The 14,925-nt window shown below is 44.3% G+C and overlaps 1 protein-coding gene across 1 annotated transcript in view; it reads right to left on the bottom strand.

Annotated features, from left to right (window-relative positions):
- The window catches only part of LOC139415443 (opsin-5-like), a gene marked incomplete at its 5' end in the record, with an annotated part of 33,673 nt that overhangs the window by 1,494 nt on the left and 17,254 nt on the right, over positions 1 to 14,925 (bottom strand). The window contains 2 exons of the mRNA XM_071163532.1: positions 5,111 to 5,436; positions 10,463 to 10,756. Coding sequence (XP_071019633.1) covers positions 5,111 to 5,436; positions 10,463 to 10,756 — 620 coding nt within the window. The remainder of the gene's footprint in view (positions 1 to 5,110; positions 5,437 to 10,462; positions 10,757 to 14,925) is intronic.

Below are 14,925 nucleotides of genomic sequence, written 5' to 3' on the forward strand. Positions count from 1 at the left end.
CTTTGCCCCCAGCTGTGCCCTGGACACCATATGTGAATTGATTGCTCCCCATCTATCTTCAGAGCTTGTGCTGCTAGGTGACCTGAACTGGGACATGCTTAACACCTCAGCTGTCCTACAATCTAAGCTTGATGCCCTCAATCTCACACAAATTATCAATGAACCTACCAGGTACAACCCCAAATCCGTAAACATGGGCACCCTCAAAGATATCATCCTAACCAACTTGCTGATATACAAATTCTTCTGTTTAAGATAATGACTAAAATATTCCATCCTGAAACCATATAACTGTATAAAATATGTTAGTCATAATCCAATAATCTGTGTGACTAGACCTTTTAAGACTAGGCCACTGTGTTTCTATTTCGCAATATGAGCCGGGTATAGTTGAGACATTGAAGGATACTGAACTGTCGACTTGTGATAACGGTGAAACTAATAACTGGAAAGAGGCCTCCCCATCCTAGGGAGGAGAAAAACTGTTAGAAACGGCTAGGCTTGCAGAAGATAATGAAACATGTTGCAGAAGTGTGATAAACAATGTATGTGAACTGTGGAAAAATACAGCCCACCTAAAGCGAGGTGGAGCTTCTACTGATGTGAGTTAATTTGTGTGTGTGTGTGCAATAAAAAGACTGTTCTCATTTTGAAGACAGAGCGCTCTCTGAATAAAGTACTGATCCATTGCAGGCTGAGACTTTGTCTGTTTCTTTGAACTGGAGATTACAACCTTCAGGATTCAGACAGAGATAATAAAATAGTTCAGTTAGAACATTGAGGATAGACATTCTCGTGACACTTGCCCTCTAAATACACCTCTGCTGTTTTCAACCAAGATCTCAGCGATCACTGCCTTCATCCGTAATGGGTCTGCGGTAAAACAACCACCCCTCATCACTGTCAAACGCTCCCTAAAACACTCCAGCGAGCAGCCCTTTCTAATCGACCTGGCCCGGGTATCCGGGAAGGATATTGACCTCATCCCATCAGTCGAGGATGCCAGGTTATTATTTAAAAGTGCCTTCCTCACCATCTTAAATTAGCATGCCCAATTCAAAAAAAGTAGAACCAGGAACAGATATAGCCCTTGGTTCACTCCAGACCTGACTGCCCTTGACCAGCACAAAAACATCCTGTGGCGTACTGCATTAGCATCGAATAGCCCCCGTGATATGCAACTTTTCAGGGAAGTTAGGAAACAATATACACAGGCAGTTAGGAAAGCTAAGGCTAGCTTTTTCAAACAGAAATTTGCATCCTGTTGCACATAGTTCTGGGACATAGTTCTGAGAATAAGAGCACCTCCTCCCAGCTGCCCACTGCACTGAGGATAGGAAACTGTCACCACCGATAAATCCACTATAATTGAGAATTTCAATAAGCATTTTTCTCTGGCTGGCCATGCTTTCCACCTGGCTACCCCTACCCCGGTCAACTGACCTGCACCCCCCACAGCAACTCGCCCAAGCCTCCCCATTTCTCCTTCACCCAAGTACAGATAGCTGATGTTCTGAAAGAGCTCCAAAGTCTGGACCTCTACAAATCAGCCGGGCTAGACAATCTGGACCCTCTTGTTCTAAAATAATCTGCCGAAATTGTTGCAACCCCTATTACTAGCCTGTTCAACTTCTCTTTCGGATCATCTGAGATTCCCAAAGATTGGAAAGCTGCCGCGATCATCCCCCTCTTCAAAGGGGGAGACACTCTAGATCCAAACGGCTACATACCTATATCTATCCTACCCTGCCTTTTCTATGGTCTTCAAAAGCCATGTTAACAAACAGATTACCGGCCATTTTGAATCCCACCGTACCTTCTCCGCTATGCAATCTGGTTTCAGAGCTGGTCATTGGTGCACCTCAGCCATGCTCAAGGTCCTAAATGATATCATAACCGCCATCGATAAGAGACATTACTGTGCAGATGTAGTCATTGACCTGGCCAAGGCTTTCGACTCTGTCAATCACCACATTCTTATCGGCAGAGTCAACAGCCTTGGTTTCTCAAATGACTGCCATGCCTGGTTAACCAACTACTTATCTGATTGAGTTCAGTGTGTCAAATCAGAGGGCCTGTTGTCCGGACCTCTGGCAGTCTATGGGGGTGCCACGGTTCAATTCTCGGGCCGAATCTCTTCTCTGTATACATCAATGATATCGCTCTTGCTGCTGGTGATTCTCTGATCCACCTCTACGCAGATGACAAAATTCTGTATACTTCTGGCCCTTCTTTGGACACTGTGATAACTAACCTCCAGATGAGCTTCAATGCCATACAACTCTCCATCCATGGCCTCCAACTGCTCTTGAATGATTGTAAATAAATGCATGCTCTTCAACCGATCGCTGCCCCTGCCCATCCAGCATCACTACTCTGGACGGTTCTGAATATGTGGACAACTACAAATAACTGGGTGTCTGGTTAGACTGTAAAATCTCCTTCCAGACTTACATTAAGCATCTCCAATCCAAAATTAAATCTAGAATTGGCTTCCTATTTTGCAACAAAGCCTTCTTCACTCATGCTGCCAAACATACCCTCGTAAAACTGACCATCCTACCGATCCTCGACTTTCGCGATGTCATTAACAAAATAGCCTCCAACACTCTACTCAACAAATTGGATGCAGTCTATCACAGTGCCATTAGTTTTGTCACCAAAGCCCCATATACTACCCACCACTGTGACCTGTACACTCTCGTTGGCTGGCCCTCGCTTCATACTCGTCGCCAAACCCACTGGCTCCAGGTCACCTACAAGTCTTTGCTAGGTAAAGCCCCGTCTTATCTCAGCTCACTGATCACCATAGCAGCACCCACCCGTAGCATGCACTGCAGCAGGTATATCTCACTGGTCACCCCCAAAGCCAATTCCTCCTTTGTCCGCCTTTCCTTCCAGTTCTCTGCTGTCAATGACTGGAACGAATTGCAAAAATCACTGAAGCTGGAGACTCATATCTCCCTCACTAGCTTTAAGCACCAGCTGTCAGAGCAGCTCACAGATCACTGCACCTGTACATAGCCCATCTGTAAATAGCCCATCCAACTACCTCATCCCCATACTGTAGTTATATATTTATCTTGTTCCTTTGCACCCCAGTATCTCTACTTGCACATTCATCTTCTGCATATCTATCACTCCAGTGTTTAATTGGTGTATTGTAATTACTTCGCCACCATGGCCTATTTATTGCATTACTCCCTTCCTTATCTTACATCATTTGCACACACTGTGTATAGACTTTTCTACTGTATTATTGACTGTATGTTTGTTTATTCCATGTGTAACTCTGTGTTGTTGTATGTGTCGAAATGCTTTGCTTTATCTTGGCCAGGTCGCAGTTGTAAATGAGAACTTGTTCTCAACTGGCCTACCTGGTGAAATAAAGGTGAAATAAAAAAATGACTGTGAAGCTGTGAGTCAGAGAGAAAGAGGTGTGAATCTGTCTTTGTTAATGTATCACTACACCCTGCTCTGTGTATGCACAACATTACAGAGATAAACTAAATGAAACCCTCCATCTGAGTTTTGTGAGGCTATCGCCAGCTGAAGATGGATCTCACTCTAATAGGTCATTCATTATCTGTCTGTTTGCATCGTAGGAGAGCAGAAAACTAATCTGGGCCTAACCACTGGGCATGAATTAAAGAACAAAGTGAATGTGAAAGATGTATTCAACTGCTCTTGAAGGAACATTTTAAATTCAATTAAAAAAATGTTTTTCTAAATGCAAAATGATTCATTTTGTCATTTAAAAGCCTTCCACATTGCATGAATAAAATAACTAAGCAGCACTCTTCATACGAATCACACTGCGGACGCGCACACACACACACACACACTTGTCACGACTTCTTCCGAAGTCGATGCCCCTCTTATTCGGGTGGTGCTCGGCGGTCGACGTCACCGGTCTTCTAGCCATCATTGATCCATTTTTCATTTTCCATTGGTTTTGTCTTGTCTTCCTACACACCTGGTTTCAATCCCATTCATTACCTGTTGTGTATTTAACCCTCTGTTTCCCATCATGTCTTTGTCAGAGATTGTTTCTTGTTTCAGTTTGTGTTGTTTGTATTTGGTGCGCGACCGGTCCTCGTAACCAATTTGTTTCATTTGTATTTATGGTTTTGGAGTTATGTTTTGTTTTATTAAAATACTCCATTTACCGAGTTTATTCTCCTGCGCCTGACTTCCCTGCCACCCCATAAACACGTTTGTGACCCCTCTCTGTGTTCCATAAACGAGCATTAATGGTAATAAGAATGGTTAAATCACATGCCTTTTCAATGGTAAGAATGTTATAAAGGGCTGTACATGAAGAATGTGACAACTAGCATTGATGTCCATAAGAATTGTAAACTTAAATATCCTTGTTCTATAAGCAGCTAGAATTTACACAGTATTTGTCTTGGCAGCTTGTGGAGCACTGTGTGAGCTATGGCCCTAAATATAAACTATCCACAGATTCAATTAATCACAAACACACACGTCCTAGAGAGAAGCAATCATTTGTATAGCTGAAAGGAAGCTGACAGTCAGTGTCACTTCCCATCTCAAATCACATTAGATTGGTAATTACATCAAGGAGCAACAGAAGGAGGGAGGCAATTTTACAATATTCAAACAAGGCCCTTAGCTTCACTCAACAGTGCAATCGGTTGTTGTTCTTGTAGGTTTGCTGTTTGGCCCACTGGGCTATAGGGAAAGATAATAACACTTCTCATTCATTTAACAACTTACATAATTGATTTATTGACTTCATCCCAACAACCCATTATTAAACTCACTAATCTAATTAAAGCTGGAATCCGTATTTAAACTGCCACGTCCATTTGTGATATTACAACAACAAAGAAGTTACTTTAAACAACAAACACTGTTTTCTCCCTTGGGTATCATTGCACGCACGATAAAACACCACGCACGATAAAACACCACGCACGATAAAGCTGCCGAACGCTGCTCTCCTCCGTTTCACCGACAAACAATAACAAAGGTGCTGGGGAGAACAGTGGCACTGTTTCACTTTATGCGGATTCCAGATTTAAAGAAAAAACATTTAATTGAACGGTTAATAAACAGTCAACAGATAAATGGTCATACTCACCAGAGTGACCTTCCTCTCGATGTGTCCGTAGTGGAAGTCGCTGCTTTGGATGGCCTGGTAGGCCTTGTGGAGTTTCCAGGCTATGCCGAAATAGGAGAAGAGGATGACGAGGCAGGGGATGAAGGTGCAGAGGATAGACAGAGACATGATGAAGGTGGAACGGTTCAGGGAGTCTTGGTAACTGGCCCAGTCCACGGAGCAGGCCACCCCGAAGGGCTCCGGTCCGTAGCCACCCCATCCCAGTAGAGGGAACACAGCCCACAGCCCAGAGTACAGCCAGATCACACTGATCACCATGGTGATGGTCCGACGCTGGAACTTGTTGCCTGGTGAAGAGGTAGAGGGGGGAGAGGTAGAGAAGGGTAGGAAGAGAGGAAGAGGAGGACCCCAACCCTTAGCATAAACCTTACCCTAACCCTAATCCTAACCCTAAACCAAAGTTTAACTCTAGTCAGATCACACTGATCATCATTATGCTATGATGCTGGAACTTATTACCTGTACAAGAGTTAAAGAGGAGTGTACAGTAAGGACAGCTAGAGCACTGCAAGGACCCTATTTGATAGGCGCCTTACAATCTCTCCCAATTGGGATATTCTTATTAACATTGCGGTTAGAGCTTCTTTGGGAGACACGTCCTGGGGGTTCGCAGCCCACTAGGAACCTCTTGCTATTCCCTCACTTCATTAGAGTAATGATCCATAAGAACCCACACTTACACTGCACTAAACATCCTGATTTACTCATTCACATTCATCAGAAGCACCGATGATGAATCGGTATTGACTAGCTGTAAGTGACCACCTCGGCTGCCATCCAACCCACCATTTTCTTTACATTTTTATTTAATTTAACCTTCGTTTAACTTGGCAAGTCAGTTAAGAATAAATTATTATGTCTGCATTTGGAACCAACCCTTGCAGGGACTACCACAGAGTTAGAATATGTATATTTCTGAGTCAACAGTTTGGAACGGACCATAATGAGCACATTACATAGATATGGAGATAGATATGATGGCGAATAGAATTAATAAATGAATATTATGATGGCTGCTCTAGCTGATAAAAACAATGTGGTTGGCAGAGTGACTGTAAGTAAGCTGATTGTGGGTCACAGAGCATTACATCCAATTTAATAATATTATATGCCATTGCATGTGTGTACGCATGTGTGTGTGTGTCTGCCTGCATGTGTATATGTGTGTGCCCTACGGTGTCCATGTAAAGATCAGCCAGGTCGGATGTATCTACCCACTGAACATCGATTTGCTATTCATCAACAGCATGGGTTTTACCATATCATTAGAATGGCTTTAAAATTCAAATTCTATAGACGTCTCCACCCCCTGCTGGTAGTTTAGATTATGAGTAATAAAACCAATAATAATGCACCCAGAACCTTAAGAAGTAAGCTTAGCACGACTTATTTCCGTGTCTTTTTTTTCATTTAGTGTATCTGCACCAGGGGATTATCATGCATAAATTCTTGTCACGCCAATCCCTACTTTGTACATTATGAACAAACGTTTCAGCTGAATAGCCTTCCTCTTCAGTATGCAGGACACAGACAGATGTCCAGAACTGGGACTGTCAAACACTTCCTGGTCGATTGTCCATGCATCCAGTCAGGCGTATATAATACAGTAGCTGATGTATAAGTAGCATTACACTGTATATCAGGCACGTGCACAGGTAGTTGTTTACTTGTGTCCGAGCACCTGCCCATTTGCCCTCCCACTCGCCAAGTGTCCTTTTGGGTGATGGTATAATTATATTTTTATGTACACAGTTTTTGTCATTGTTGTTCTGAACACACTGCCCACAAGTCATTGTGACGTCGTTCAAGTTCGCCACCCTCCACCCCCTGCAGCATAACATTTGATTAACACTTGCTAAAACTTGATTAACACTTGATTTACATCATCGTCAATATTCGGGCCGGTTGGCTAATAGCCTACGTGCAGCAGAGAGAGGCAGAAAGAAATAGAGAGGAGCAGCTGCATCTACGAACCTCCGACACAACTCCATCCCTTCTTCAGTCGGGAGTTGCACGTAGGTCAGAGCAACAGCAACGTAGGCAGTCTAGACTCTTGCCGGCCGCCATATACTAAAATATAAGCTAGTAGCCAGCCAGCCATATATCATGAGTTAGAAGACTATTAATTGTATATTATTTAAGAGCATTGAAGATAAATCACAATCAATAAAATAAATGCAGGTGGGTGACCTTTTTCATTTTGAGCACATGCCCCCTGAAAGGTCAGACTTTTGAGTAACAGTGGAATCAACCAATCACATTTGAACAAAAGCGCATGTCAACTTTCCCCTTCTCGAAGGCTGACAGGTCACTGTGCAATAGTGAGCAGTAGTTTTTCCATGGTCTAGCTAGCTTTTGTTGTAAGCTAGTGTGTAGTGGCTGCAGCAGGTGTTGTTGAAGAGGAGGTTGATGCTAACGTGTTAGCTTCGCCCTTTTCGAGATTAACTTTCATAAAGCAATTACGTTTCAAATGATCATCATCTAGTAAATGTTCACTTGTTAACTAGCTATCTGTTGTTAACTAGCTATCTCTGAAAACAATGTGTTATGTGTGTGAAACATTGTTACATTTAAGATTGTAGATCACAGATTTATTTTGTGTGCTGAACTTGAAAAATATGTTTGCAATGTAATAGCTATACGTTTTGACTGGGAAATGCTTGGCCTAACGGTTGTGTTTTTGTATCCTTATGATTGGAACCTACCTGCTAATTATGTCAGAGTGAAAGTGCTTATTCATTAACATCATGCTGTGTGTGACTGCTGTCTTTCTATCGGCCCTCTGTGTTTTACAAAAAGTATTCTCTCCTACATGGAGTGTTTTACGGTTACTGTCCTTTCAGCATCACGAGCATGGCACACTCACATCCTTTGATGTGTCACTGTTGTCACTTTTGACAATGATGGCGTTAGGCTGTGTGAGCAGTGTGGTTGTTGTTGCGGGTAGCATTATCCATGTGGGTGCTGTCTCTGTGTGAGTGGTTGCATGAAGTGCGGCTCAGCCTCACGCCTGTTCAGATTCAGTTGGGCGCATTAAGCAATGCTATGTTTCTGTTATTTTTCTTGAGTTTTGAGTTTGGTACGATGTATTGGAGGATTTTATTTTCTCAATGAAAGTCCAGTAAACATGGTTTGCCACTCTACAGTATTGTAACGGCCCTGGGTTTATAAGCGCGGAAATCGACTCTGCCACACGAGCATGCTTTTGCGGCACAGTCAAGAGCGTGCTGGACTTCGGGCTAGAAGGTCGAGGTTTCGCGACCTGCACCCTGCTGTTTCATTACAGTATATATATGCTTTTCTATACTCTATACATAAATCAAAGTGGACAGCTGAAAGCAAGATGATGTATCGTAGGCTAGCTTGTTGCTGGACCTGGTTGGTTTGGTGAAGTAGTTTATTACTGTAGGTCCGATCAACGGCAGCAGGGCTGCAACTACATATGAGCACACTGAGGTCCAGACCTCTGTCATTTTTTTCTAATTTGAAAATAATAATAATTCACCAATCTCTCAAATTCTGCCCTCTCGCGTAACACAGGCCAAAGGCCTGAGAAGAGAAACGAACTACCTCATCTCGGACAAAAGGCTTTTTTTTGTTATTCTTTTTCCCCTGATTTTCCATTTGAATTTAATAGATGACCCATTACCCACTTTTTTTAAACACTACATCACTGATATTAAGTAATATTCTAATAATTCATGTGAATGTGATAATACAATAATTCGTGTGCTCCATTGATGCTTGTTTGTGCGGAGCTTGATTAGTAATGCCTAGGAATACAAATGTGGATGCTATGTCGTTTGAGAAAATAGATATCTAATTAAAGAGACGACGATTTATGCAATTCATCATTACAACTGACTGAACAGTCGCTGATGCTACATGTCACTGTGAATCATTTCTCATATTTCCCCCCTTTCAGGGGTATACCATTACATATGGCTAATAGGCTATGTGTTTGTAGATCGACCGGTGTGAATTAACCTACAGCAGCCAAGGTGAAAATGGCTGGGGTCATTTTTGCTTGTTTTTGCTGTTCTCCAAATCAGTTCGTCAAATTTATGCCCTGCTAGAGCTGCCCCGGTCAACTGTAAGGGCCGTTATTGTGAGGCGGAAACTTCTAGGAGCAACAAACGACTCAGCCACAAAGAGGTAGGCCACACAAGTTCACAGAAAGGGACCGTTGAGCGCTGAATTGAGTAGCTCGTAAAAATTGTCTGTCCTTGGTTGCAACACTCACATCCAAGTTGCAAAATGCCTCTGAAAGCAACGTCAGCACGGTTCATCAGGAGCTTCATGAAATGGGTTTCCATGGCCGAGCAGCCGCACACAAGCCTAAGATCACCATGCGCAATGCCAAGCTTCAACTGGGGTGGTGTAAAGCTCACCGCAATTGGACTCTGGAGCAGTGGAAATGTGTTCTCTGGACTGATAAATCACGCTTCACCATCTGGCAGTCCGAAGTACGAATCTGGGTCTGACGGATGTCAGGAGAACGCTACATGCCCCAATGCATAGTGCCAACTGTAAAGTTTGGTGGAGGAGAAATAGTGGTCTGGGGCTGTTTTTCATGGTTCGGTCTAGGACCCTTAGTTCCAGTGAAGGGAAGTCTTAACACTACAGCATACAATGACATTCTAGATGATTCTGTGCTTTCAAATTTGTGGCACCGTTTGGGGAAGGTAGTTTCCTGTTTCAACATGACAATGTGCCCCCGTGCACAAAGCGAGGATCATAAAGAAATGGTTTGTCGAGATCAGTGTGGAAGAACTTGACTGGCCTTCACAGAGCCCTGACCTCAACCCCATCGAACACCTTTGGAATGAATTGGAACGCCGACTGCGAGCCAGGCCTAATCGCCCAAAGTCAGTGCCCAACCTCAATAATGCTCTTGTGGTTGAATGAAAGCAAGTCCCTGCAGCAATGTTCCAACATCGCCTTCCCAGAAGAAAATATAAAAGAGAAAAAAAGCTAAAAGAAAGCCTGCGGATCCTAAATCAGGGCCTTAGAGCCTCGGTCCTCATGGAGAGAAGTGCCTTCGTGAAGTGAACCTCCTAGTCAAATTTGATCAATCAAAAATGTGTCTTGGGGGGGGTTATCATCTTCATCAAATTAACTGCACTGAAACATTATTATCTGTGGGGGCTAGCACGACCCATCAGATCTCAGGTAAGGCTTGTTATATCACACAAACAAATGGTAGTTTACCAAACAACCTCCACTATCAACCAGCCACCCTACCGCACTTTTTTCAACCCAGCTTGCATAAAAAAAGAAAACTGTGCTCAACTGACGGACTCATCACCATACCTGTTTTAGGTGGGTTTCCTGTCACCAGGTATCGTACCAAACCCATGACAGCCAGGGTCATGATGCTGGCCGTGCCGAAGATCATCCCCATCAGGCCATAGTAGAGGCAGGAGGAATTCCCTCCAATCCAGGCGTGGTTGAAGAGCGAGGCAATGGATAGGGGGTACATGCTGAGAGCCATGCCGATGTCCGTCACAGCCAGGTTGACTGTCAGGAGCTCCGGGGCCTTGAGATGAGTCGGCCGCAGTGCTGAGGTCAGCAGGACTGCAGCATTACCCAGCACTGAGAGCACCGCTGGATGGGAGAGAGAAAGAGAGCAATAAGTCAGTCAGTCAATCAAGGAATCAAGCAAGAAAGCTGGAAGAGAGAGCAAGGATTAGTAAACTAATCCAGCAATCAATTAACCAATCAAGCTGGAAGAAAGAGAGAGAACGGGGTGCCGGAGGACATCCTATTTGATCGAGGTCCCCAGTACACGTCCCGGGTTTGTAGGGCGTTTATGGAGCGTCTGGGGGTCTCGGTCAGCCTTACCTCTGGTTATCACCCCGAGAGTAATGGGCAGGTGGAGAGAGTGAACCAGGAAGTGGGTAGGTTTCTGAGGTCGTATTGCCAGGACCGGCCAGGAGAATGGGCGAGGTACGTCCCATGGGCGGAGGTGGCACAGAACTTACTCTGTCACTCCTCCACGAACATGTTGCCATTCCAATGCGTGCTGGGCTACCAGCCGGTCCTGGCTCAGAAGGGAAGAGTTGGGCCGGTTTTGTGACTTAACAGTCGGTAGTGAACTTTCTCTCTTGCCCTGCAGTATCTAAAGGGCAAAATCCCTTTGTTACCGAGAGACTCTTGCCGCCAAAAACTTCAACATCAAACAATTTTATTTTATTTTTTATTTGACCTTTATTTAACCAGGCAAGTCAGTTAAGAACAAATTCTTATTTTCAATGACGGCCTAGGAACAGTGGGTTAACTGCCTGTTCAGGGGCAGAACGACAGATTTGTACCTTGTCAGCTCGGGGGTTTGAACTTGCAACCGTTACTAGTCCAACACTCTAACCACTAGGCTACCCTGCCGCCCCAATGGACACTGGGAAAATATATTTCAACATCCGAATGCTGGGAATAATGAGAGATGGAATATGGAATATTAATGTGTATTTTGTGATGTTATTAAAACTGTCAAAAATACGCTATAACGGAAACATTGTAACTTTAAGAGCTTTCACGCTGTATTATCAGGTTTACATGTGCTGGGTGATTTCACAAGTAATCGCCAATCGATCAATGATATATAATAATTATCTTTAAATATGTTTTTAAATATGTATGAGAATAGAAATGTTCAGAACTTTTGTGAAACATCACAGCACAGTTGAAAAATAAATGGCAAATACTAATCAGAACTGAATGGTGTTCAGAGATAGATGGGAGGGATTGAGTGGAGCTGGGAGGATGGGACTAAAAACAAACAAAATATAACTATTGTAAAATATACTGTGTCCGTAAAATGTATACAGTGCGTATGACCTGGAAGAAGAAGCCTAAGTGTTTTTGTCCTTTAGTTTGTCCTTTAGTTTACTTCAATTAGGGGAGAGATGGTAGGGTTAGGGAAAAATAATGAAGGAAAAAAAAATTATATATATATATATATATATACGCATATACACAGTATTGGTCAAAAGTTTGGACACACCTACTCATTCAAGGGTTTTACTTTATTTGACTATTTTCTATGTTGTATAATAATAGTGAAGATATCAAAACTATGAAATAACACATATGAAATCATGTAGTACGAACTTTATTTAACTCTCTGCAAACTGGAAACAATTTATCCGGAGGCTGCATTCATTGTAGCTGGGGATTTTAACAAGGCTAATCTGAAAACAAGACTCCCCAAATTTTATCAGCATATCGATTGCGCAACCAGGGGAGGAAAGACCTTGGACCATTGTTACTCTAACTTCCGCGACGCATATAAGGCCCTGCCCCGCCCCCCTTTCGGAAAAGCTGACCACGACTCCATTTTGTTGATCCCTGCCTACAGACAGAAACTAAAACAAGAGGCTCCCACGCTGAGGTCTGTCCAACGCTGTCCAACGCTGGTCCGACCAAGCTGACTCCACACTCCAAGACTGCTTCCATCACGTGGACTGGGAGATGTTTCGTATTGCGTCAGATAACAACATTGACGAATACGCTGATTCGGTGTGCGAGTTCATTAGAACGTGCGTTGAAGATGTCGTTCCCATAGCAACGATTAAAACATTCCCTAACCAGAAACCGTGGATTGATGGCAGCATTCGTGTGAAACTGAAAGCGCGAACCACTGCTTTTAATCAGGGCAAGGTGTCTGGTAACATGACCGAATACAAACAGTGCAGCTATTCCCTCCGCAAGGCTATCAAACAAGCTAAGCGCCAGTACAGAGACAAAGTAGAATCTCAATTCAACGGCTCAGACACAAGAGGCATGTGGCAGGGTCTACAGTCAATCACGGACTACAGGAAGAAACCCAGCCCAGTCACGGACCAGGATGTCTTGCTCCCAGGCAGACTAAATAACTTTTTTGCCCGCTTTGAGGACAATACAGTGCCACTGACACGGCCTGCAACGAAAACATGCGGTCTCTCCTTCACTGCAGCCGAGGTGAGTAAGACATTTAAACGTGTTAACCCTCGCAAGGCTGCAGGCCCAGATGGCATCCCCAGCCGCGCCCTCAGAGCATGCGCAGACCAGCTGGCCGGTGTGTTTACGGACATATTCAATCAATCCCTATACCAGTCTGCTGTTCCCACATGCTTCAAGAGGGCCACCATTGTTCCTGTTCCCAAGAAAGCTAAGGTAACTGAGCTAAATGACTACCGCCCCGTAGCACTCACATCCGTCATCATGAAGTGCTTTGAGAGACTAGTCAAGGACCATATCACCTCCACCCTACCTGACACCCTAGACCCACTCCAATTTGCTTACCGCCCAAATAGGTCCACAGACGATGCAATCTCAACCACACTGCACACTGCCCTAACCCATCTGGACAAGAGGAATACCAATGTGAGAATGCTGTTCATCGACTACAGCTCGGCATTCAACACCATAGTACCCTCCAAGCTCGTCATCAAGCTCGAGACCCTGGGTCTCGACCCCGCCCTGTGCAACTGGGTACTGGACTTCCTGACGGGCCGCCCCCAGGTGGTGAGGGTAGGCAACAACATCTCCTCCCCGCTGATCCTCAACACTGGGGCCCCACAAGGTTGCGTTCTGAGCCCTCTCCTGTACTCCCTGTTCACCCACGACTGCGTGGCCACGCACGCCTCCAACTCAATCATCAAGTTTGCGGACGACACAACAGTGGTAGGCTTGATTACCAACAACGATGAGACGGCCTACAGGGAGGAGGTGAGGGCCCTCGGAGTGTGGTGTCAGGAAAACAACCTCACACTCAACGTCAACAAAACTAAGGAGATGATTGTGGACTTCAGGAAACAGCAGAGGGAACACCCCCCTATCCACATCGATGGAACAGTAGTGGAGAGGGTAGCAAGTTTTAAGTTCCTCGGCATACACATCACAGACAAACTGAATTGGTCCACTCACACAGACAGCATCGTGAAGAAGGCGCAGCAGCGCCTCTTCAACCTCAGGAGGCTGAAGAAATTCGGCTTGTCACCAAAAGCACTCACAAACTTCTACAGATGCACAATCGAGAGCATCCTGGCGGGCTGTATCACCGCCTGGTATGGCAACTGCACCGCCCTCAACCGTAAGGCTCTCCAGAGGGTAGTGAGGTCTGCACAACGCATCACCGGGGGCAAACTACCTGCCCTCCAGGACACCTACACCACCCGATGTCACAGGAAGGCCATAAAGATCATCAAGGACATCAACCACCCGAGCCACTGCCTGTTCACCCCGCTATCATCCAGAAGGCGAGGTCAGTACAGGTGCATCAAAGCTGGGACCGAGAGACTGAAAAACAGCTTCTATCTCAAGGCCATCAGACTGTTAAACAGCCACCACTAACACTGAGTGGCTGCTGCCAACACACTGACACTGACTCAACTCCAGCCACTTTAATAATGGGAATTGATGGGAAATGATGTAAATATATCACTAGCCACTTTAAACAATGCTACCTTATATAAATGTTACTTACCCTACATTATTCATCTCATATGCATACGTATATACTGTACTCTATATCATCGACGGTATCCTTATGTAATACATGTATCACTAGCCACTTTATACTATACTATGCCACTTTGTTTACATACTCATCTCATTTGTACATACTGTACCCGATACCATCTACTGTACCTTGCCTATGCTGCTCTGTACCATCACTCATTCATATATCCTTATGTACATATTCTTTATCCCCTTACACTGTGTACAAGACAGTAGTTTTGGAATTGTTAGTTAGATTACTTGTTATTACTGCATTGTCGGAACTAGAAGCACAA

Source organism: Oncorhynchus clarkii, chromosome 8 (assembly GCF_045791955.1).
Source record: "Oncorhynchus clarkii lewisi isolate Uvic-CL-2024 chromosome 8, UVic_Ocla_1.0, whole genome shotgun sequence".
Classification (NCBI taxonomy): domain Eukaryota; kingdom Metazoa; phylum Chordata; class Actinopteri; order Salmoniformes; family Salmonidae; genus Oncorhynchus; species Oncorhynchus clarkii.